This window comes from Triturus cristatus, chromosome 9 (genome assembly GCF_964204655.1).
Source record: "Triturus cristatus chromosome 9, aTriCri1.1, whole genome shotgun sequence".
Classification (NCBI taxonomy): domain Eukaryota; kingdom Metazoa; phylum Chordata; class Amphibia; order Caudata; family Salamandridae; genus Triturus; species Triturus cristatus.
The window spans coordinates 1,266,389,606-1,266,415,841 of NC_140592.1; the positions used below are offsets into that span (position 1 = coordinate 1,266,389,606).

At 52.0% G+C, this 26,236-nt stretch overlaps 1 protein-coding gene across 3 annotated transcripts in view; it reads left to right on the top strand.

The window, feature by feature from the left end:
• Window positions 1–26,236, top strand: part of AKAP6 (A-kinase anchoring protein 6) — a 799,841-nt gene that overhangs the window by 420,107 nt on the left and 353,498 nt on the right. For all 3 annotated transcript variants that reach the window (XM_085627414.1, XM_085627413.1, XM_085627415.1), the window contains one exon: window positions 9,454–9,617. In XM_085627414.1, the coding sequence (XP_085483540.1) occupies window positions 9,454–9,617 (164 nt within the window). The remainder of the gene's footprint in view (window positions 1–9,453; window positions 9,618–26,236) is intronic.

Sequence of the window (26,236 nt, forward strand, 5' to 3'; positions counted from 1 at the left end):
TCAGCTTTCGCCTTGTTCACGTCAAAGAAAATACTGTTTGAATAAAGTTAAATACAATTGATTAAGCGCAAAATAGACAACAGACTCAACTAAACCACATAATGGTACAGGGAGATGGTAATATGGCGGCCATCTTAGCCTGGTGCAAAATTCATTCAAAAAAACCTGTAATGTGAGATAACACTACAAAAATTGTAAATAAATAAAGCGACAGTGATTGACTTTCATTATCACAGCTCAATACTATTTTCAATGAATGTGAAAAGCAAATCATACCCCATATCATACCAAAAGACGTATAAAAATATACATCAAACACAATGCGTTAATATAGCCCAAGTGGGCAAAACACAGGTTTTGAAACCTAGAAACCTTCATACAAAAATTACTTGCCTAATAAGCAAATCTCTATTACTGTATCAATTACAGTCATCGATATGCACAATTCCTCCTACATATATAGCCCCAGTGGGCAAAAGGAAAATGCAATGCTATAAATAATTTACTTAAGCTTGATACGAATTTCAAGTTCATCAGAAGGCCTCAGCATAATAATGGTACCACTCCCTGAAAAACATAATAGAACAAAACAAAAACAGATTTAATAACACATAATTCTAGCCTCAGTAATAACAATATAATAATAACAGTTTTAGTTGTGCAGATGTACAGATAGCTCCTCACTTGAGTTCAACCCTTTTGGAAACATAGTCTTGAAGTCCACAATAAATCTGGACTCCAATTGTCTTAAATGAAGTACTTTGTTCCCTCCACGTACAGTATCAGTAACAGCATCTAATACCACCATTTTAAGAAGCCGTTCATTTTGGGCATGTTGCTCGAAAAAGTGTCGTGCCACAGGGTATTGTTTATTGTTATGGCGCAGTGCCCTTACATGTTCTAGCACTCTTTTTTTTGCACGATGAATGGTGCTACCAATGTATGCCTTATTACAAGGACATACTAGTGCATAAACACAATACATAGTATTGCAAGTGAGAGCTTTTTTGATCTTAAATTTTTGACTCATGCTGCTGAATTGTACCTCCGTACAGTCCACACTGTATCTGCAAGCCTTGCAGTTTTTACAACAACGGAATCCTGGCCTGCCACTACTTTTTAAGGTCGTGTCACTAGTAATAACATTAGGACTTAGCTCATCCCTCAGAGAGTTGCTTCTCTTAAAAGTGACTTGCGGATGGTTCGTCAGATGTTTTTTAAGGTTATTGTCAGTCATCAACACGTGCCAGTGTTTATCCAGAACACGGCGCAAATCATGCGCCTTTCCAGAGTATGTGGTTATGAAACGGAGACTTTCCACTTCTGATGCACGTGGTGCTGGATGTAACAACTCGTTCCGTGCCACAGCATCAGCTTTTTTACAAGCTTCTTTGATGGTGTGTGAGTGATAGCCTCTGTCTCTAAAGCGTTGCACCATATTGGCTTTTTCATTAAGATAGCTGGTCTCTGTACTACAGTTGCGCTTCGCGCGTAGTAATTCCCCATATGGGATGCTGCATACCAATTTCCGAGGATGGGAGCTTGATGCACATAGAATGCTGTTACCGGCGGTCTTTTTACGGTAAAGATGTGTGTGTATGGTTTGGTCAATGATCTCCACCCTAACATCTAGGAACTCAACAGAGGTTCTACTAACATGCTTGGTGAAGACCAAATTGTAAGGGTTGTCATTTAGCTTATCTACAAAAGCACTGGCAGAGTTGAGGTCGCCTTTCCAAATTAAAAAGATGTCATCAATATATCGGAGCCACAGGACACAGCTGGAAAAATCTTCCAACTGCCAGGCCACCTGCTCCTCCCACCAGCCCATGACCAGATTGGCATAGCTGGGGGCGAAGCAGGTGCCCATCGCCGTGCCCTGCGACTGCCGATACACGACACCATCAAACAGAAAAAAATTATTGGTCAGACAAAATTCGATCATAGCCATGATCATTTCAGAATGGTGTAGGAGAGAAATAGAACGGGCTTTGAGGAAGTGTTGCACGGCCCTTAAACCCAACTGATGCTGTATGCATGTATACAAGCTGCCGACATCACAGGTAACCAGAATATAATCAGGTTCCCAATGTATCCCATCGATGATGGTCAGAAAGTGGGTGGTGTCACGTACATAAGCCGGCAAAGCAACTACATATGATCTTAAATAGTGATCGATATAGCGGGAAGTATTTTCCAACAAAGACCCAATAGAAGAAACTATAGGTCTGCCCGGCGGGTTAATGGGGTCCTTGTGCAGCTTAGGGAGTAAATATAGCACAGGAGTCTGAGGATGAGGACATCTCAGGTAGTTAAATTCCTCCCATTCGAGTAACCCTTTTTCCCTCCATTCTATTAGAAGTTCTCCATACTTAGTATTGGACAATGTTATGGCCTTCCTGTCGGAAACCTCATAGCACGTCTGGTCTTTTAGTTGTCTGAAACCTTCACGCAGATAAGCTAGTTTGTCCTGAATAACGACATTACCTCCCTTGTCTGATTGCCGAACAACGATGGTATTGTCAGCCTTCAATTTTTGCAATGCCTGTATTTGTCGCCAATTGAGATTTTTCTCACAAGCTGGAATTCTACCGTATCTTAGTTTCTTTAAATCATTTAGGACACCTCTCTCAAATACTTCAATGGCGTCACACTCAATAATCGGTAGAAACACAGATTTAGGTTTAAAATGACTGCCTAGATTGATGTTAGTATCAATAGCAAACTCATCCAAATTCAAACAAGACTCAACATTACAATCATCTGAATTAGACATAGTTGATAATGCATGTAGGACTTCAATATCATCAACATTGAGATTACTCAACGGCACAATCGCAGGTGTTATATCGGTCTTACTATGTTTGGTCTCAAACCATTTTTTTAGTTTCAATTTGCGCGAAAAGTAAAATAGATCAATTCTTGTCTGAACAAAATTAAAATTGGAGGTAGGGCAAAAGGACAAACCTAGACCAAGGAGATCTTTCTCATCTTCAGACAGGATTCGTTCAGATAGATTGATGACAGTCATTGTTGAACTTTCTTGCCCCTTGTCATCATTCCCATTGGGCTTCCTGTTTCTTTTCTTGCTCCTCTGTTTGGCCTGTTTGTTCCTCTGGTTCTTCCTCTGCCGCCTCGCCCTCTGCCTCTCTGACCAGTTTGGTCTTGATATTGCTCTGTCCGTCCCTGATTTAGCATCTGGAACTGGGCTAAAAAATTCGCTTTTTTTGGAAGATCTTGACTCACCAAGCTGCCAGCCACTGCCATAGGTATATCCGGTAAGCTGCCGTCTGAGACATCGCTCTCAATAATGTCTACATTAACTGATGCTGTTGGTGGTGGCATGGACACTAACCCATTTGTGTCGAACATGTGATCGTATTTTTTATGAAAAGTCAGAGTCCGGCCTGATTGATAATCCTTAAAATCTCTTAAGAATTTACGTTGCTTTTTGGCCGTAATCTCTTCCTCTAACTTGTCCATACGTTGTAATAGGGCTTTCATAAAGATTTCTAGTGTTTCTTTGGCCACCAATTTTTCCAGTTCGGCTGATAGTTGGTCAATCTCAGCCAACAATTTGCTCCGATCTTTTAATGCAAATTTAACTAGTATACGCATCATAGTGATGGAACAGGCAGCAGAATTATTCGACCATTCCTCCAGCATCTCCGGATCAGGGTCCTCATAGGTGGGGATAGTAAATATGCGTAGCCCTCGAGGCACTCGGGCTACATCTATGTATCTTTGTAAAGACTCTGCCTCCCACCATTTGGAGAGTTCTTTCTTATATAACTTCTCCAATTGTATATAGATTTGCTGGACTTTGATTTCTTCCGTAAGTTGAGTCTGTTGTCTATTTTGCGCTTAATCAATTGTATTTAACTTTATTCAAACAGTATTTTCTTTGACGTGAACAAGGCGAAAGCTGAAACGCGTTGTTGTGTGCAGTCTATTAAACAAGCTTTAGAACTGCAAATCTCCTGGGAGTCCGTGTTTACTTTTGCATAAAGAAAAGTTTGGAGTTATATATATATATATATATATATATATATATATATATATATATATATTATACACGACTGATCCCTACTGTGTTAATACACCTCCTTTTCCCATTCTTCTGACATGACGCTTTGCAGTGTGAACTCTTGTCGGTCGGTCGTCCTCGTAACCCATTTGGTGGCTTTCTGTGGTGTCGTACTGTAGTGTGTCAGTGGTCCTTGGGAGGCCTGCCTTGTTAGTCCGTCCTGTCACTACGCACACTGTAATGTAATGTAAAAAGTACTTGTAAAGCGCAACTTACACCGGACGGTTTCTTGGCGCTCTTCTCTGTGTAGTGTGAATGCTGTCTCTTGTCTTGTCCGTCCATTCTCTGATGCATGACCACTCTGTGCAGTGCGAACGCTGTTGCGTGTATCGTCTGTCATTCCCACACACATGCCAAGGCAGACCACAGTGGGAATACACTCCTTTGTGCTGTTCATCCATCCCTTAAGAAAAGACATTCTTCACTATGGTGTGAATAAACTGCCTTATATTTCTCATAAACATGAGAAGGCTCCCTACGGTTGTTAAATGGTAGCGGCAGTTTCAGTCGATAACCTTTCAAGTATTTGCCCGGCGGTAATCGCCTCTCATACCACTCGATAATTTACCAATAAAAGAGGCAGGTGCCGGAGACTGGAAGGCAGGAAACAAAGTTTTATTCCGTCGGAGCAGAACACATCAGATCAGACAGCAAGGTATCGTCACGAGGTGCTCTAACTGCATCTCTGAGACCTGGTCTCTTATACACTGGTTTATTGCTTTATTACACATAGTACATTCTTGAGATTCCCTTGAAGTATGGGGGAATATCCCCTGAAGCCCTGGTTCAGATCCGATCCCACACATAGATACAGTAGAAGTTCCCACCCCACCCACAGTAGGAGATGGCTATCGCGCAGCAGGGTATTCCGCCAATTCCTGGGGGTGTGTGTGACCGGTCGGGTCTCAGGGAGTAGGGGCTTTGATCTACTGTAATCCCTTTGATGCGGGGTGTTTCCCTTACAGTAGGGGCAATAAACTGCATCCGCAGGGCTAGGTGATGGCCTGGGACCAGTTCAGACAATGGGGCGCAGAGGAAGGGGGTTATCAAAGGAGAGGCATGACCATGTATGGGATGTCGGTCGGATGTGGTTCCGTAGCAGGGTCGCGCAGAAGGAGAGGGTTTATGGCCTGTATGAGAGAGCGGGGGTGGCCGGCGCGCGGGGGATGCTTGCAGCGCTAGGGAAAAGCGCTGGTGATCGAAAATGAGCGGGGAGAGAGTGGGGTGCCTAAAATGGCGGCCGTGCATTCGCTGTGCGTGGCGCTGGGGAGAGGCAAGATGGCGCAGATAATGTTCAGTTTGCACGCTAAATTTCCACACGGTGGGGTGTGAGTAAACTACTTTCCGTTGTCCTGTTTAAACATGAGACCGCTTCCTACAGTGTGAACGCACTCCACTGCATTATATGTTTATCCCGTAAACATGAGACTGCTTGCTTTGGTGGGAACAGGCTCGTCTTTTTCCTCCATACCACAGCCATGCGGTGGCCCTGGTGATGCCTACAGACATAAGCTGGTCTTTCCCTTCATCTCATAGCCTTGTGGAAGCCCAGATGATGTTAAGATACCAACTGGTCTTATCTAGTCTTCTTTACCCATGCGGTGACCACAAAGACATAAACACAGCTCCTGGAATTGTCAAGACTCATTCCCAGGTCTTGTTCATCTCTGTGGTACCCATGCAGCGACCACGAATGAAGTCAACAAAAACCCTGGTCCGGTCCTATTGACTGATTACACTTTGGTCTCCAGGGGGAAGAAAATAACTCCCGGCCTTGTCCATTCACCCTTCTCCTTGTAGAGACAGCCACTGCCTCCCGGTGCACCCCATATTCATCCTGTGGCCCTCAATGCAAGCACATACCTGGTCTGTCGCACTGCTCTCTATCCACGTGGGGCCCTTGATGACGCAGACACTGCTCATGGGCTCTTGAGCCGTTTGGTATCAGAACTGCAGCTTCATCCAATGCGTTCCCTGGCCTTGTCCATCTGGACACACTGCAGCTCCCCCGATGTCACTGCCATCGTGTCCGTCCATGGTGGTCTTCAGTGACAGAAGCACAGACCCTGCCCATGGCTTCTCCTTACAATGCAAAGGCAGGTGCTGGTGGGCATGCCTCCGCTAACCATGCGGTGGGATACCACGCTGCAACCAACGATCCCTTCCTTATCCATCTATTTTGGAACCAAACCACATCTCCTGCAGTGCTAATGCAGCCATTGGTCTTGTGTATACATCCAGTAACCAAGCAGTTGCCTCTCTGCCCTCCCACAATGCAAAGCTTCCTCTGGTCTTGTCCATCCAGCAATTGCTCAGTGGCTCTGGGCTGGTTGTCCCTAGTGTAACTATGTAGTGTGCCTTAATGATGTACGCATTGCCCCATGCCTCACCCTCTCATAGCCACCTGGTAGCCCTCAGTGATGCTACTACTGGCCTGGCCCAGCCAATGACCTTGCACAGCTCCCAAAGGTCCGATTGTAAGCACTGCTGTCCTTGTCCATCCCGTAACCCCACAGTGGCCCCAGGGATGCATTTCCTGTCCTAGTCATGATGATCCCGTAACCCCACAGTGGCCCCAGTGATACATTTCCTGCCCCTAGTCATGATTATCCTGTAACCCCCCAGCGATGCATTTCCTGTCCTAGTCGTGATGATCCTGTAACCCCACAGTGGCCCCAGTGATGCAGTTCCTGCCCCTAGTCATGATGATCCCGTAACCCCACAGTGGCCCCAGTGATACATTTCCTGCCCCTAGTCATGATGATCCCGTAACCCCACAGTGGCCCCAGTGATACATTTCCTGCCCCTAGTCATGATGATCCTGTAACCCCACAGTGGCCCCAGTGATGCATTTCCTGCCCCTAGTCATGATGATCCTGTAACCCCACAGTGGCCCCAGTGATGCATTTCCTGCCCTAGTCGTGATGATCCCGTAACCCCACAGTGGCCCCAGTGATGCATTTCCTGCCCCTAGTCATGATGATCCCGTAACCCCACAGTGGCCCCAGTGATGCATTTCCTGCCCCTAGTCGTGATTATACTGTAACCCCACAGTGGCCCCAGTGATGCATTTCCTGCCCTAGTCGTGATGATCCTGTAACCCCACAGTGGCCCCAGTGATACATTTCCTGCCCCTAGTCGTGATGATCCCGTAACCCCACAGTGGCCCCAGTGATGCATTTCCTGCCTCTAGTCGTGATGATCCTGTAACCCCACAGTGGCCCCAGTGATACATTTCCTGCCCCTAGTCATGATGATCCCGTAACCCCACAGTGGCCCCAGTGATACATTTCCTGCCCCTAGTCGTGATGATCCCGTAACCCCACAGTGGCCCCAGTGATACATTTCCTGCCCCTAGTCGTGATGATCCCGTAACCCCACAGTGGCCCCAGTGATGCATTTCCTGCCTCTAGTCGTGATGATCCTGTAACCCCACAGTGGCCCCAGTGTTGCATTTCCTGTCCTAGTCGTGATGATGCCGTAACCCCACAGTGGCCCCAGTGATGCAGTTCCTGCCCCTAGTCGTGATTATCCCGTAACCCCACAGTGGCCCCAGTGATGCATTTCCTGTCCTAGTCGTGATAGTCCCGTAACCCCACAGTGGCCCCAGTAATGCATTTCCTGCCCTAGCCGTGATGATCCTGTAACCCCACAGTGGCCCCAGTGATGCATTTCCTGTCCTAGTCGTGATGATGCCGTAACCCCACAGTGGCCCCAGTGATGCAGTTCCTGCCCCTAGTCGTGATGATGCCGTAACCCCACAGTGGCCCCAGTGATGCATTTCCTGTCCTAGTCGTGATGATGCCGTAACCCCACAGTGGCCCCAGTGATGCAGTTCCTGCCCGTAGTCGTGATGATGCCGTAACCCCACAGTGGCCCCAGTGATGCATTTCCTGTCCTAGTCGTGATGATGCCGTAACCCCACAGTGGCCCCAGTGATGCATTTCCTGTCCCTAGTCGTGATTATACTGTAACCCCACAGTGGCCCCAGTGATGCATTTCCTGCCCCTAGTCATGATTATCCTGTAACCCCCCAGTGATGCATTTCCTGCCTCTAGTCGTGATGATCCCGTAACCCCACAGTGGCCCCAGTGATGCATTTCCTGTCCTAGTCGTGATTATCCCGTAACCCCACAGTGGCCCCAGTGATGCATTTCCTGTCCTAGTCGTGATTATCCCGTAACCCCACAGTGGCCCCAGTGAGCAGTTCCTGCCCCTAGTCGTGATTATCCCGTAACCCCACAGTGGCCCCAGTGATGCATTTCCTGTCCTAGTCGTGATGGTCCCGTAACCCCACAGTGGCCCCAGTAATGCATTTCCTGCCTCTAGCCGTGATGATCCTGTAACCCCACAGTGGCCCCAGTGATGCATTTCCTGTCCTAGTCGTGATGATCCCGTAACCCCACAGTGGCCCCAGTGATGCATTTCCTGTCCTAGTCGTGATGATCCCGTAACCCCACAGTGGCCCCAGTAATGCATTTTCTGCCCTTAGTTGTGACTATCCCGTAACCACATAGCGGCTCCCAGTGATGAAACGCTGCTTATGAGACATTAGGTTTTTGATTGAGGGGGTGAAATCCTTCTCAAGCGACAATCGCAATCCTTGTCCAGGTGAACCACAAAATCCACTAAATTTACCTGTGCTTAACCCTCTGGCAGCTTGTCAAAAAAACAGTCAAGCGTAACTTAGAGGCACTGTGTTGAGTATTTATGCAGCATAAGACAGTAATACAGTGAAAATACAACACGAGAAAAATTCTAAACCATTTGAGAATCTTAGAGTAAAAAATAATAAATAGAGCGAGACCGAAAATACAATTAGCAGAACCACAGTTATGCACTTTTAAAGGTTTAAGTAAAAATAGCACCAAGAAACCGAAAGCGCTAACTGTGGATATTTGGTCATGCCAGACTGCGAAAAACTCATAAATTCAGGCCAACCAAAACGGAGTGCAGGTCGGATACAGGGATCGGGTTAATACTGCTGAAAAAGTTAGTGTCAAAGTCCAGTGCCCAGAGTTCAAAACTTCAGGATTTCATAGGAGAAGCTCAGCTGATTCCAGCCAAGTTTTCAGGACCTAAGGAGGCATCTCATTGGGATCAGGAATACACTCCAGCAGAGGCCAGCAGGGCTCAGAAAGGGTCAGTTGCGGCAGGTCCAGTTGCAGATCCAAGTAGGGCCAGTTGCAGCAGGTCATATGGGCAGTTGCAGGGATGCTTCTTGTAACCACAAGGTTGGCTTCCTATGGTGTGCCTGTACACCTGGTCTCAAGCCTCTATTCTGAGACCTGGCCATGACTCCATGTCCACTAAGTGCTATAAGTACCATTCCTAATCCTGGCTCTTTTGTGTTTTTTGGCGCCCAGGTCTCAAGGACATGCTGCATATGATCGGGAGTCAGTGGAAGGAGCTGCAGCGGCAAATCAAGCGTCAGCACAGCTGGATACTCCTCGCCCTGGACGCCATCAAAGCCGAGATCCTGGCGACTGATGTATCCGCGGAGGACGTGGCCGGTGAGAGGAGCCCTGAGGTAAGGTGACACGCCATTCCTTTTCACTTCCGTTGGCTATTTGAAGTCCTTGTCACTCAAGCCTCCCCTCCTACTCGCCTTAGGGCTTGTACTTTCTTCCAGTATCCACCTGTGCTTTTCAAAAATGAAAATCATCAATGTCTTTCGATTAAACCACGAGAGAGCTAGCGCTGCCTCTCACACCTTCCAGAACATTAAACGAAACCATGAAAGAGCTAGCGCCGCCTCCCACACCTTCCAGAACATTCGATGAAGCCATGATGGAGCTAGCGCCTCCCACACCTTCCAGAACATTCGATGAAGCCATGATGGAGCTAGCGCCACCTCCCACACCATCCAGAACATTCGATGAAACCATGATAGAGCTAGCGCTGCCTCCCACACCTTCCAGAACATTCAATGAAACCATGATAGAGCTAGCGCTGCCTCTCACACCTTCCAGAACATTAAACGAAACCATGAAAGAGCTAGCGCCGCCTCCCACACCTTCCAGAACATTCGATGAAGCCATGATGGAGCTAGCGCTGCCTCCCACACCTTCCAGAACATTCGATGAAACCATGATAGAGCTAGCGCTGCCTCCCACACCTTCCAGAACATTCGATGAAGCCATGATGGAGCTAGCGCCACCTCCCACACCATCCAGAACATTCGATGAAACCATGATAGAGCTAGCGCTGCCTCCCACACCTTCCAGAACATTCAATGAAACCATGATAGAGCTAGTGCCGCCTCCCACACCTTCCAGAGCATTCGATGAAACCATGATAGAGCTAGCACCGCCTCCCACACCTTCCAGAACATTCGATGAAGCCATGATGGAGCTAGCGCCACCTCCCACACCATCCAGAACATTCGATGAAGCCATGATAGAGCTAGCGCCGCCTCCCACACCTTCTAGAACATTCAATGAAACCATGAATGAGCCAGCGCGGTCTCCCACACCTTCTAGAACATTCGATAAAGCCACGAAAGAGCCAGTGCTGCCTCCCACACCTTCCAGAACATTCCCTGACAGAAGAAATAAATAAAAAATAAATAAATAATAATTTTTACAAAACGATGGATTTAGGCCCAGATCTCTGTACTGGGGTGAATGTATGACATTGTTCTGCATTCTGTCCATCAACTGTTGTTTTTGCATTTGTCACCCTGAGTGGGAAGGGTATGCCCAGACGTGGGTCCCGTGCTCTCCGTGCCACTGGAATCAAGCTATCCTGGCTGAAGAGGGGTGAAACCCCGAAACCGGTACTAGGATGCTTGTTTCCAGTCCAGGGAGGACCTGGCTTTGCAGTTCGGGCAGGAGTGTACCCATGAGGCACAGGGTCAAGACTGATTTGCATATGGCTGTGTTCAAACTGGAACAGCATGTTGAGCAAATAAACCATGGATTTAGACCCAGATCTCTGTACTGGGGTGAATGTATGACATTGTTCTGCATTCTGTCCATCAACTGTTGTTTTTGCATTTGTCACCCCGAGTGGGACGGGTATGCCCAGACGTGGGTCCAGTGCTCTCCATGCCACTGGAGTCAAGCTATCCTGGCTGATGAGGGATGAAACCCTGAAACCGGTCCTAGGATGCTTGGTTCCAGTCCAGGGAGGACCTGGCTTTGCAGTTCGGGCAGGAGTGTACCCATGAGGCACAGGGTCAAGACTGATTTGCATATGGCTGTGTTCAAACTGGAACAGCATGTTGAGCAAATAAACCATGGATTTAGGCCCAGATCTCTGTACTGGGGTGAATGTATGACATTGTTCTGCATTCTGTCCATCAACTGTTGTTTTTGCATTTGTCACCCCGAGTGGGACGGGTATGCCCAGACATGGGTCCCGTGCTCTCCATGCCACTGGAGTCAAGCTAGCCTGGCTGATAAGGGATGAAACCCTGAAACCGGTCCTAGGATGCTTGTTTCCAGTCCAGGGAGGACCTGGCTTTGCAGTTCGGGCAGGAGTGTACCCATGAGGCACAGGGTCAAGACTGATTTGCATATGGCTGTGTTCAAACTGGAACAGCATGTTGAGCAAATAAACCATGGATTTAGGCCCAGATCTCTGTACTGGGGTGAATGTATGACATTGTTCTGCATTCTGTCCATCAACTGTTGTTTTTGCATTCCCTGTGTCAAGCAGGAGCACAAAGGGTCTTAATCACAAATGCACACCTCACAACTTCTAAAAATCTTTCACCATGTGTGGAGGGAGTAGGGACTGGATGGGTCAAGGTTGTGTTCCAGGCGCTGTCTGTGAGGCGCTTCTACCTTCCTCCCCCTTCCAAGAAGGGGAAAACACCAAATCCATCTGTCTGCCGCGATGTCCTGTAGAGATTTAAAAGCCTGTAATGGACACCAGTTGTGAAGCCTTTCCAAACATGCGCCGGAAACCCACTCTACGCAGGGTTTACATATCACCTTCTGTTTCACCGTGTGATGTCGGCTCCTCGCCGGGAGGCCGTGTGAAGGGAACCAATATGATGTAGCGCATGGTGGCTCTGTGTGTGTGTTGGTTATCTTTGTGAGTAAATTTATTTAGCCCACTACCCCTTTTGGAGCCAGTAGAAAAGGAGCGGTAGGTTCCTGTAAGGGCGGCGGCGTTCACCACATACTGAGGGCTCTTCCCTCCTACCCGCCTTCATCATTTCCACCTCCCTACTCCTGGGATATTGCTGCCCCTCGCTCAGGGATGCCCTGGGACAGGCCCGGGCGCCACATAAAAAGTCGCCCCCATTAGTGAACCACAGAGCTACAACCGGGCCCCACGTTTGAAAATCAGTGCAGGTTTGAACTTGTGCAGACACTCGGTAGAGGGATTTTGCAAGGTATGGGAGATGGCAGCGCGTGTGTGCGTCCTGCTGCAGGCAACGTTTGTGGAAATATCAGAAGAATCGACAGTAATATCGGCTCCTCACCCCATACACCTACCCACAAACTGCCAAAGAAAGCCCATGCACTGATCCGTCAGACCAGCCCTTGGGCCCTACAGGTCACTCCGACCCAGACCAGCCCTTGGGCCCTACAGGTCACTCCGACCCAGACCAGCCCTTGGGCCCTACAGGTCACTCCGACCCAGACCAGCCCTTGAGCCCTACAGGTCACTCCGACCCAGACCAGCCCTTGCGCCCTACAGGTCACTCCGACCCAGACCAGCCCTTGGGCCCTACAGGTCACTCCGACCCAGACCAGCCCTTGGGCCCTGCAGGTCACTCCGACCCACACCAGCCCTTGCGCCCTACAGGTCACTCCGACCCACACCAGCCCTTGGGCCCTACAGGTCACTCCGAGCCAGACCAGCCCTTAGGCCCTACAGGTCACTCCGACCCAGACCAGCCCTTGACCCTGCAGGTCACTCTGACCCAGACCAGCCCTTGGGTCCTACAGGTCACTCCGACCCAGACCAGCCCTTGGGTCCTACAGGTCACTCCGACCCAGACCAGCCCTTGGGCCCTACAGGTCACTCTGACCCAGCCCAGCCCTTGGGCCCTACAGGTCACTCCGACCCAGACCAGCCCTTGGGCCCTGCAGGTCACTCCGACCCAGACCAGCCCTTGGGCCCTACAGGTCACTCCGACCCAGACCAGCCCTTGGGCCCTACAGGTCACTCCGACCCAGACTAGCCCTTGGGCACTACAGGTCACTCCGACCCAGACTAGCCCTTGCGCCCTACAGGTCACTCCGACCCAGACCAGCCCTTAGGCCCTACAGGTCACTCCGACCCAGACCAGCCCTTGACCCTGCAGGTCACTCTGACCCAGACCAGCCCTTGGGCCCTGCAGGTCACACCGACCCAGACCAGCCCTTGGGCCCTGCAGGTCACTCCGACCCAGACCAGCCCTTGGGCCCTACAGGTCACTCTGACCCAGCCCAGCCCTTGGGCCCTACAGGTCACTCCGACCCAGACCAGCCCTTGGGCCCTACAGGTCACTCCGACCCAGACCAGCCCTTGGGCCCTACAGGTCACTCCGACCCAGACCAGCCCTTGGGCCCTACAGGTCACTCCGACCCAGACCAGCCCTTGACCCTACAGGTCACTCCGACCCAGACCAGCCCTTAAACCTACAGGTCACTCCGACCCGGCCTTTGCTGATAGGTCAGAAGCTGCTTTTTAAGATTGTATACACCAGAGCCGTTTGAGCGTGCACCCCCGTTTGCACGTGGGATGCCTCATTGTAGGAGGTCAGTGTGGAGGGACTGAAAGTTTGGGAACACACAAGTTTGTTGTTCCTCACAAACTTTCTTTCAAGCCAGATTGTAGACTTACTCCTGGGGAGGAGGGAGTTCCTGTCCAGGCTGGGGTTGGAGAAGCCCAGACATTGGTGGGGGTTTAGAGCAGTGTGTGTCTACACAAGGACACATTTCACTGCGCAGAGGAACAAAAAGAAAGCGAAAATGACCTTAGCACAAACTTAACACCATCTCCCACGGCCAGTAACAGGTCTGTGGCCTCCATGTTCGCCCGCCATCCACTCACGAGCCCCGGTGCCCCCTCCTCCGGTGCCTTCACACGGTTTACACTGCGATCGACTCTGGAAAGTCACCCATGCTCTCCGGTGGGCTCAGAACTGGTTCTGAGGGGAAATCCCTTCCAGCCCTGACTCCGCACATTGTATGGGAGGTGGTTTCAATGCACCAATCAGGAGCCTCCTCTCACCTTACATTGTCCATGCCTGAGAACCATCACAGCGCTCACCCTGTGAACCAGGTCACCTGGTACGACGTGTCACAGACCAACAAGAAAACAAAGCCGCAAGTAAACGGTTCAAGGGCAGTGTGGGGTGATGAGGCACACACCTGGTGTTCAAAGCCACCAGCGTCAGACCCACTGTGACCACCAGCGTCAAACCCACTGTGGCCACCAGCATCAAACCCACTGTGGCCACCAGCATCAAACCCACTGTGGCCACCAGCGTCAGACCCACTGGTGGCCACCAGCGTCAGACCCACTGGTGGCCACCAGCGTCAGACCCACTGGTGGCCACCAGCGTCAGACCCACTGGTGGCCACCAGCGTCAGACCCACTGGTGGCCATCAGCGTCGGACCCACTGATGGCCACCAGCGTCAGACCCACTGGTGGCCGCCAGCATCAAACCCACTGTGGCCACCAGCATCAAACCCACTGGAGGCCGCCAGCGTCAGACCCACTGGTGGCCGCCAGCGTCAGACCCACTGATGGCCGCCAGCGTCAGACCCACTGATGGCCGCCAGCGTCAGACCCACTGATGGCCGCCAGCGTCAGACCCACTGGTGGCCGCCAGCGTCAGACCCACTGGTGGCCGCCAGCGTCGGACCCACTGTGGCCACCAGCGTCAGACCCACTGGTGACCACCTGAGAAGAACAGACCCGCAGGCCCGAGAGGAGGCAGAGCATTCCGTGAAGGGGCAGGGGCCATGGTGCCAGTAGTGCGTAGGTGGTTTGTACTAGTGCCAGAGTGCAAGAGAGGCGCTATATTCCACCAGAGAGGTGTCACTGACGTGCAGTTGAGACAGCCCTTATAGTGACCCTAAAGAGTGCGCTGGAAGTGAAGAGTCCTTCAATCAAAGGCAAAAGCCATTGAGCGAGCACCCTACGTCCTGCCCCCCCCCCCCCCCACTTTGGGCTCTTATCGTAAGTCATTGGTGGGGCCCAAGCCCTGCAAGCCCTTACTTATCACCTGGAACCTATGGGTGAATGTATACAGAGCCTTAGCCATGCATCATGTACTGATGGGGGTGCGAGATGGGAAGGCGAGGTGGTGCCCTGGTCCCATATGTGCTTGTGGGGTGCAGGAGATTGTGTACCCATGGGAGGGTGAGGTGGCGCCATGGTCCCATGTGTACTCGTGGGGTGCAGGAGGTTGTGTACCCATGGGAAGGCGAGGTGGCCCCCTGGTCCCATGTGTACTCGTGGGGTGCAGGAGGTTGTGTACCCATGGGAGGGTGAGATGGCGCCATGGTCCCATGTGTACTCGTGGGGTGCAGGAGGTTGTGTACCCATAGGAAGGCGAGGTGGCCCCCTGGTCCCATGTGTACTCATGGGGTGCAGGAGGTTGTGTACCCATGGGAAGGTGAGGTGGCGCCCTGGTCCCATATGTACCCATGGGGAGCAGCAGGAGGTTGTGTACCCATGGGAGGGTGAGGTGGCGCCATGGGCCCATGTGTACTCGTGGGGTGCAGGAGGTTGTGTACCCATAGGAAGGCGAGGTGGCCCCCTGGTCCCATGTGTACTCATGGGGTGCAGGAGGTTGTGTACCCATGGGAGGGTGAGGTGGCGCCATGGTCCCATGTGTACTCATGGGGTGCAGGAGGTTGTGTACCCATGGGAAGGTGAGGTGGCGCCATGGTCCCATGTGTACTCGTGGGGTGCAGGAGGTTGTGTACCCATAGGAAGGCGAGGTGGCCCCCTGGTCCCATGTGTACTCATGGGGTGCAGGAGGTTGTGTACCCATGGGAGGGTGAGGTGGCGCCATGGTCCCATGTGTACTCATGGGGTGCAGGAGGTTGTGTACCCATGGGAGGGTGAGGTGGCGCCATGGTCCCATGTGTACTCATGGGGTGCAGGAGGTTGTGTACCCATGGGAGGGTGAGGTGGCGCCATGGTCCCATGTGTACTCGTGGGGTGCAGGAGGTTGTGTACCCAGAGGAAGGCGAGGTGGCCCCCTGGTCCCATGTGTACTCATGGGGTGCAGGAGGTTGTGTACCCATGGGAGGGTGAGGTGGCGCCATGGTCCCATGTGTACTCGTGGGGTGCAGGAGGTTGTGTACCCATAGGAAGGCGAGGTGGCCCCCTGGTCCCATGTGTACTCATGGGGTGCAGGAGGTTGTGTACCCATGGGAGGGTGAGGTGGCACCATGGTCCCATGTGTACTCGTGGGGTGCAGGAGGTTGTGTACCCATAGGAAGGCGAGGTGGCCCCCTGGTCCCATGTGTACTCATGGGGTGCAGGAGGTTGTGTACCCATGGGAGGGTGAGGTGGCGCCATGGTCCCATGTGTACTCGTGGGGTGCAGGAGGTTGTGTACCCATAGGAAGGCGAGGTGGCCCCCTGGTCCCATGTGTACTCATGGGGTGCAGGAGGTTGTGTACCCATGGGAGGGTGAGATGGCGCCATGGTCCCATGTGTACTCGTGGGGTGCAGGAGGTTGTGTACCCACAGGAAGGCGAGGTGGCCCCATGGTCCCATGTGTACTCATGGGGTGCAGGAGGTTGTGTACCCATGGGAGGGTGAGGTGGCGCCATGGTCCCATGTGTACTCATGGGGTGCAGGAGGTGGTGTACCTATGGGAAGGTGAGGTGGCGCCCTGGTCCCATATGTACCCATGGGGAGCAGCAGGAGGTTGTGTACCCATGGGAGGGTGAGGTGGCGCCATGGTCCCATGTGTACTCGTGGGGTGCAGGAGGTTGTGTACCCATAGGAAGGCGAGGTGGCCCCCTGGTCCCATGTGTACTCATGGGGTGCAGGAGGTTGTGTACCCATGGGAGGGTGAGGTGGCGCCATGGTCCCATGTGTACTCGTGGGGTGCAGGAGGTTGTGTACCCATGGGAAGGCGAGGTGGCCCCCTGGTCCCATGTGTACTCGTGGGGTGCAGGAGGTTGTGTACCCATGGGAGGGTGAGATGGTGCCATGGTCCCATGTGTACTCGTGGGGTGCAGGAGGTTGTGTACCCATAGGAAGGCGAGGTGGCCCCCTGGTCCCATGTGTACTCGTGGGGTGCAGGAGGTTGTGTACCCATGGGAGGGTGAGGTGGCGCCATGGTCCCATGTGTACTCGTGGGGTGCAGGAGGTTGTGTACCCATGGGAAGGCGAGGTGGCCCCCTGGTCCCATGTGTACTCGTGGGGTGCAGGAGGTTGTGTACCCATGGGAGGGTGAGGTGGCGCCATGGTCCCATGTGTACTCGTGGGGTGCAGGAGGTTGTGTACCCATAGGAAGGCGAAGTGGCCCCCTGGTCCCATGTGTACTCATGGGGTGCAGGAGGTTGTGTACCCATGGGAGGGTGAGGTGGCGCCATGGTCCCATGTGTACTCGTGGGGTGCAGGAGGTTGTGTACCCATGGGAGGGTGAGATGGCGCCATGGTCCCATGTGTACTCGTGGGGTGCAGGAGGTTGTGTACCCATAGGAAGGCGAGGTGGCCCCCTGGTCCCATGTGTACTCGTGGGGTGCAGGAGGTGGTGTACCCATACGAAGGTGAGGTGGCGCCATGGTCCCATGTGTACTCGTGGGGTGCAGGAGGTTGTGTACCCATAGGAATGCGAGGTGGCGCCATGGTCCCATGTGTACTCATGGGGTGCAGGAGGTTGTGTACCCATGGGAGGGTGAGGTGGCGCCATGGTCCCATGTGTACTCATGGGGTGCAGGAGGTGGTGTACCCATACGAAGGTGAGGTGGCGCCATGGTCCCATGTGTACTCATGGGGTGCCGGAGGTGGTGTACCCGTTAGAAGGCGAGGTGGCGCCGTGGTCCCATATGTACTCATGGTGCATGCTTTGGACAGGAGAGGGGTTGCCGTAGAGCATTGTGTACCCATAGGGTGTGGGTGGTGCCTACCTTAGACTGACATGTATCCATGGAGTGCTGAATGAGCACGAGAGCCTGTGCCATAGCTCCATGTGCAGACAAAGGGTGAGGGGGGATGCTGAGCCATATCTCTGCAATACCAATGGGTAACGAGATGGGGCGGGATGTCAGACCATAGCCCCTTATATACACGCGGGGTGCAGGGTTGGTGGGGGTACCATGGCACAGCCTCTTGTGTTCTTGTGGTGCACTAGTGCCAGCGCCCCAGCTACCCAAGGGGTGCTGAATGGATAGCCAAAGCCATACCCTTGCACTTCAATACTCAGAGAGGAGGTGAATCAACACGTCCCTGCTCAGTACCCCTGGGGCACCAGCGAGCGCACTGAGCCATCCGAGGACACACTGGAGATAAAACCGATATTTATGGATTATTACAAAGATGAATATTCGGGAGCTGCGCACTTGTTTTGCTGGCACAATAAATCACTCTAATCAACGCAGTCACTCAGCTCTGGCGTCCATTAACCGCTTGGTTACAGCAAATTAACAAAGAGAGAATGTGATTCATTATCTCATTGCACTTAATGAGTATCAGATGCATCGCCTAATTAGGGAGCGGTCACCGCAGCGGGAGGAAGGTCGCCCACGCGGCTACATATTTCCCCCCTCCCCAAGGTCTGCGCCAGCCCAAAAGGAGCATACCACCCAATGCCACCATTTTAAAATATGGAGCGCCACACATCTGTCTCCAGTGGATCATCTCCTGAGGGCAACCATTTTAGTTATGGAGCGCCACATAATGGTTTCTGCTGAGGAATATCCCTCAAGGGACGCCATTTTAGATATGGGGTGCAACATAGTGGTCTCTCCAGGGAAAGGTCTCTCGAAGGCAGCCATTTTAAAATATAGAGCACCACGCCATGGTGTCGCCGCGGGAACAAACCCGAGGGTGGCCATTTTAAATGTAGGGTTCCACAGTATGCTTACTCGAGAGGAACATCCCCCCAAGGGCTGCCATTTTAAAACATGGAGTGCCACATAATTTCTCCAAAGGACATCCCCAAGGGTCCTCGTTGTAAAATATGGAGCACCACGTAATGGTGTCTCCAGGGGAATATTCCAAAGTTATACCCCCTACTACTCCTCAAATAACGTGGTATCATTCCTGGTGACATTTTATACCCTGAAGTACTGGCTCTTCCAACACTGAACATCATATGACACGTTTACGACCCCACTTAGCATCATAAAACAAGGGGCAGGCTGCATCTACCCTGCATGTACAGAGTTCTGTCCCCATAACTCCAAACAACCACTTGCACCACCCACTAAGATTCAGCCAAGAAGAAGGTGGCCCTCAGGGGGTCATCCACCCCACTGAGTCTCGAACAACAGGTCTCGCACCCCTAAAATCTTGGCAAATTGTGGGATTTAGGCCCCACTAAACCTCAAATAAAAATCCCGTAGCCCCCACGGAACTACAAATAATGTTCCATTTACCCATAGAAACTGCGGGTTCCATCTCCCTATAAACCGGAAATAAACTATATATAGCCCCCATTAGAACTCAAATAGCAGTTCTATTGACGCCACTAAACCTGGAATTAAAGGGTGACGCCCCCACTGAAGCTGAGAAATCATGGTTAGATCACCCATCATATATCTCAAAAAAATATATGATTTTTCCTGCAACCTTCACAAAGACGTGGAAGGTTTCCAAAGTTTCTCTTGCGGCCGGGTATGACTCTGAGATCTTCACACTAACAAGTGTTTGTAGGAAGATAAAAGCCACAGAAAGCCAGGGGGCCTTTTACCAAGCAGTGAGGAGTCCGCGGTCGGAGCAAATCTGGGGCAACCTGGCTTGGGGAATACAGGTCGGAAGGGGGTGGATTTAGGGTGCCGAAGCCCACGAGTCTACAGGTTATCCCTCACTTTCACCTCAGGCTCCGAACTGAGGGCTAATATTGCCCTGGGGGGAGCTGCAGGGTCAGTCATGGGTGTCAGTGGGGCTGTTTAACTGCACGGTGCCCCACATTACAAACAACGAGGCCTGTGTGTACTACTTTTGCACCATGGGGCTCCATCTTTTAAATGGCGCCCCTTGTGGACTTGTCTCCTGGATGCACCTTTTCATGGCGTTCCATATTTAAAAATGGCGGCCCTGGGAGTGTGTTCCTTTGGGGACCCCAGTCCTCGTGAGATGTCCCCTGGAGACCCAGGCGCTCCGCATGGAAAGCTCTGTCGAGGAGTAAAAATGCGCCGATTTGTAACCGCTTGAAAGTAAACTGGCCATCTCGCAAACTTCATGCGGTGAGAGAACTCCGCACAGCAGCACTTCTATCACCCTCCAGGACTCGGGAATCATGGTTCTATCACCCACTGAGGTGATGGCCCCTCCAACTCTGCACAGCAGCACTTCTATCACCCTCCAGGACTCTGAATCATGGTTCTATCACCCACTGAGGTGATGGCTCCTCTAACTCTGCACAGCAGCACTTCTATCACCCTCCAGGACTCAGGAATCATGGTTCTATCACCCACTGAGGTGATGGCTCCTCTAACTCTGCACAGCAGCACTTCTATCACCCTCCAGGACTCTGAATCATGGTTCTATCACCCCCTGAGGTGATGGCCCCTCCAACTCTGCACAGCAGCACTTCTATCACCCTCCAGGACTCAGGAATCATGGTTCTATCACCCACTGAGGTGATGGCTCCTCTAACTCTGCACAGCAGCACTTCTATCACCCTCCAGGACTCAGGAATCATGGTTCTATCACCCACTGAGGTGATGGCCCCTCCAACTCTGCACAGCAGCACTTCGATCACCCTCCAGGACTCAGGAATCATGATTCTAACACCCACTGAGGTGATGGCTCCTCTAACTCTGCACAGCAGCACTTCTATCACCCTCCAGGACTCAGGAATCATGGTTCTATCACCCACTGAGGTGATGGCCCCTCCAACTCTGCACAGCAGCACTTCTATCACCCTCCAGGACTCATACACCATGGTTCTATCACCCCCTGAGGTGATGGCCCCTCCACCTCTGCACAGCAGCACTTCTATCACCCTCCAGGACTCAGGAATCGGGGTTCTATCACCCACTGAGGTGATGGCTCCTCTAACTCTGCACAGCAGCACTTCTATCACCCTCCAGGACTCAGGAATCATGGTTCTATCACCCACTGAGGTGATGGCCCCTCCACCTCTGCACAGCAGCACTTCTATCACCCTCCAGGACTCAGGAATCGGGGTTCTATCACCCACTGAGGTGATGGCCCCTCCAACTCTGCACAGCAGCACTTCTATCACCCTCCAGGACTCAGGAATCATGGTTCTATCACCCACTGAGGTGATGGCTCCTCTAACTCTGCACAGCAGCACTTCTATCACCCTCCAGGACTCAGGAATCATGGTTCTATCACCCACTGAGGTGATGGCCCCTCCAACTCTGCACAGCAGCACTTCGATCACCCTCCAGGACTCAGGAATCATGATTCTAACACCCACTGAGGTGATGGCTCCTCTAACTCTGCACAGCAGCACTTCTATCACCCTCCAGGACTCAGGAATCATGGTTCTATCACCCACTGAGGTGATGGCCCCTCCAACTCTGCACAGCAGCACTTCTATCACCCTCCAGGACTCATACACCATGGTTCTATCACCCCCTGAGGTGATGGCCCCTCCACCTCTGCACAGCAGCACTTCTATCACCCTCCAGGACTCAGGAATCGGGGTTCTATCACCCACTGAGGTGATGGCTCCTCTAACTCTGCACAGCAGCACTTCTATCACCCTCCAGGACTCAGGAATCATGGTTCTATCACCCACTGAGGTGATGGCCCCTCCACCTCTGCACAGCAGCACTTCTATCACCCTCCAGGACTCAGGAATCGGGGTTCTATCACCCACTGAGGTGATGGCCCCTCCAACTCTGCACAGCAGCACTTCTATCACCCTCCAGGACTCATACGCCATGGTTCTATCACCCACTGAGGTGATGGCCCCTCCAACTCTGCACAGCAGCACTTCTATCACCCTCCAGGACTCATACACCATGGTTCTATCACCCACTGAGGTGATGGCCCCTCCAACTCTGCACAGCAGCACTTCTATCACCCTCCAGGACTCAGGAATCATGGTCCTATCACCCACTGAGGTGATGGCTCCTCCAACTCTGCACAGCAGCACTTCTATCACCCTCCAGGACTCTGAATCATGGTTCTATCACCCACTGAAGTGATGGCCCCTCCAACTCTGCACAGCAGCACTTCTATCACCCTCCAGGACTCAGGAATCATGGTCCTATCACCCACTGAGGTGATGGCCCCTCCAACTCTGCACAGCAGCACTTCTATCACCCTCCAGGACTCATACACCATGGTTCTATCACCCACTGAGGTGATAGCTCCTCCAACTCTGCACAGCAGCACTTCTATCACCCTCCAGGACTCATGAATCAAGGTTCTATCACCCACTGAGGTGATGGCCCCTCCAACTCTGCACAGCAGCACTTCTATCACCCTCCAGGACTCTGAATCATGGTTCTATCACCCCCTGAGGTGATGGCCCCTCCAACTCTGCACAGCAGCACTTCTATCACCCTCCAGGACTCAGGAATCATGGTCCTATCACCCACTGAGGTGATAGCCCCTCCAACTCTGCACAGCAGCACTTCTATCGCCCTTCAGGACTCATACACCATGGTTCTATCACCCACTGAGGTGACGGCCCCTCCAACTCTGCACAGCAGCACTTCTATCACCCTCCAGGACTCTGAATCATGGTTCTATCACCCCCTGAGGTGATGGCCCCTCCAACTCTGCTGGCCCCTCCAACTCTGCACAGCAGCACTTCTATCACCCTCCAGGACTCATGAATCATGGTTCTATCACCCACTGAGGTGATGGCCCCTCCAACTCTGCACAGCACCACTTCTATCACCCTCCAGGACTCCTACACCATGGTTCTATCACCCACTGAGGTGATGGCCCCTCCAACTCTGCACAGCAGCACTTCTATCACCCTCCAGGACTCTGAATCATGGTTCTATCACCCACTGAGGTGATGGCCCCTCCAACTCTGCACAGCAGCACTTCTATCACCCTCCAGGACTCTGAATCATGGTTCTATCACCCCCTGAGGTGATGGCCCCTCCAACTCTGCACAGCAGCACTTCTATCACCCTCCAGGACTCAGGAATCATGGTCCTATCACCCACTGAGGTGATAGCCCCTCCAACTCTGCACAGCAGCACTTCTATCGCCCTCCAGGACTCATACACCATGGTTCTATCACCCACTGAGGTGATGGCCCCTCCAACTCTGCACAGCAGCACTTCTATCACCCTCCAGGACTCTGAATCATGGTTCTATCACCCCCTGAGGTGATGGCCCCTCCAACTCTGCACAGCAGCACTTCTATCACCCTCCAGGACTCTGAATCATGGTTCTATCACCCACTGAGGCGATTGCCCCTCCAACTCTGCACAGCAGCACTTCTATCACCCTCCAGGACTCATACACCATGGTTCTATCACCCACTGAGGTGATGGCCCCTCCAACTCTGCACAGCAGCACTTCTATCACCCTCCAGGACTCCTGAATCATGGTTCTATCACCCACTGAGGTGATGGCTCCTCCAACTCTGCACAGCAGCACTTCTATCACCCTCCCGGACTCATACACCATGGTTCTATCACCCACTGAGGTGATGGCCCCTCCAACTCTGCCCAGCAGCACTTCTATCACCCTCCAGGACTCATACACCAAGGTTCTATCACCCACTGAGGTGATGGCCCCTCCAACTCTGCACAGCAGCACTTCTATCACCCTCCAGGACTCTGAATCATGGTTCTATCACCCCCTGAGGTGATGGCTCCTCCAACTCTGCACAGCAGCACTTCTATCACCCTCCAGGACTCTGAATCATGGTTCTATCACCCCCTGAGGTGATGACCCCTCCAACTCTGCACAGCAGCACTTCTATCACCCTCCAGGACTCAGGAATCATGGCCCTATCACCCCCTGAGGTGATGGCTCCTCCAACTCTGCACAGCAGCACTTCTATCACCCTCCAGGACTCTGAATCATGGTTCTATCACCCCCTGAGGTGATGACCCCTCCAACTCTGCACAGCAGCACTTCTATCACCCTCCAGGACTCATACACCATGGTTCTATCACCCACTGAGGTGATGGCCCCTCCAACTCTTAAGTAACAAGAATGTAGCAGTTGGTAAATGTGGAAATAAAGCGGTTTATCCCCTTCAAACTGCAATTATCAGCGCTATAGCCCCAAGTAAACCTATTCATGACCCAATAACCACCATATGGCAAACTTCGAGGCCCCACTAAACTTCAGATAGCATCTATGTGGAAACATTTACTTAATTATATTCAGGCCAGTGGAATTATGCGGCAAGGGAAGAGCAGCATCTGCGTCGGGGTTGGCTAAATGATGCAGCAACAAGTGGCCACTTCTCGTCATAATGCAGAACATTGTGTTGCATTATTTCAAACGTTTAAACCACATAAAAACTCTGAGTAAAGGCTTCAACAGATGTGCTTTGTTGAAATATTCAAATTAACCATCCGTTGATGGATTATGGGGCAGGTGCATTAAACCCACACTTATGCAGAAGGCACAGTGGCCGCAGACTTGCATCCTTCCAGTGGCCTTGGTTATACCCCTGGTGACCTTAAATAACCGGCTTCTACTCACCACTGAACTTAGGAGAACGAGTTTTAAACGTGGAGGTATGTGGTAACACACACCACTAAACCTCGCCACCCCTGCTTGCGTCTGCCTTCAACTTCAGAAACCTCGTTTTAATCCACCCCGAAACCTGAAAAGCCAGGAATAACTCCACCCGGGAGGGTAGTGCTTTTAGGTTTTATGAAGAGTGTTGGAGACCTTATCTCGGGGTCCTCTGGAAGTCATGGCCTTCTGTCGTGCTCCGCAGGTTTCCGAGCGTCCCCAAGTTACTACCGTTGTAAGCTTGACTCTCCGCGGGCTTCTAGTGGAGCAGGGACCACTCTCTGGGCACACAAGGGCCTGGCCTGAGACGACTGCTCGCACTTCACCGACTCATGTCCAGTTGAAACTCTTGGGGTCACTTAGACCCAGCTTTGCGCTTCGCTAGCCTCCCAGGTCAGTGAGGCGTAAGACGCCACCCTACCCGCAGGGACTGGCAGCCGGTTGGATATCACCTCCTGCCTGGCAAGGATCTCCTTGCTGAAAGTGCATGCACTGCTGGGGTGAATGCACTTTCGGTAAGGATGAATTCTGAGAGGACGCCATGTTTGTTTGGTCTGCTCGGTGTGAGCACTGCGATTTAGGTGGTTCTCCCATTCTAACGAGCTACCAGTGACGTCATACTGTCCTAACAAGTTCCCAGTGATGTCATACTGTCCTACCAAGCTCCCAGTGATGTCATACTGTCCTACCAAGCTCCCAGTGATGTCATACTGCCCTACCAAGCTCCCAGTGATGGTTTACTGTCCTACCAAGCTCCCAGTGACGTCATACTGTCCTACCAAGCTCCCAGTGATGTCATACTGTCCTACCAAGCTCCCAGTGATGGTTTACTGTCCTACCAAGCTCCCAGTGACGTCATACTGTCATACCAAGCTCCCAGTGATGTCATGCTGTCCTACCAAGCTCCCAGTGATGTCATGCTGTCCTAACAAGCTCCCAGTGACGTCATACTGCTTTTTAAAAAGAACAGGTTGGAAAGCAGATGTTAGACGGACCGGGAGGGTCGGCCGAGGACAAGGGGAGAGGTCTCCGGGGAGAGCCGTCTCCAGCGATCGTACAGACGAGTAACTTCCCCCCCACAGATGTACACCACACGAAGATAAGGTTTAACGTTCTTTATAAGCACTCTTTAGGTACGATAGAATGGTACAAGGAGGTCAGGACTCAGGGGTCCCCTCGATTCTAGTCTCTTGGTTGGGAAAGGGGGTAGCGGGACAGTCTTGTTACCAATCTGGTAGATGCGATGATATGATGGATAGCTCACAATCCTCGAGCTCGGCGTTCTAGATGGACGGGCCGCGGCGGCGCCAGCAGGTCCCGGTGAAGGTGGTAGTTACAACGGTCCGTGGCAGCGCCAGCAGGTCCCGG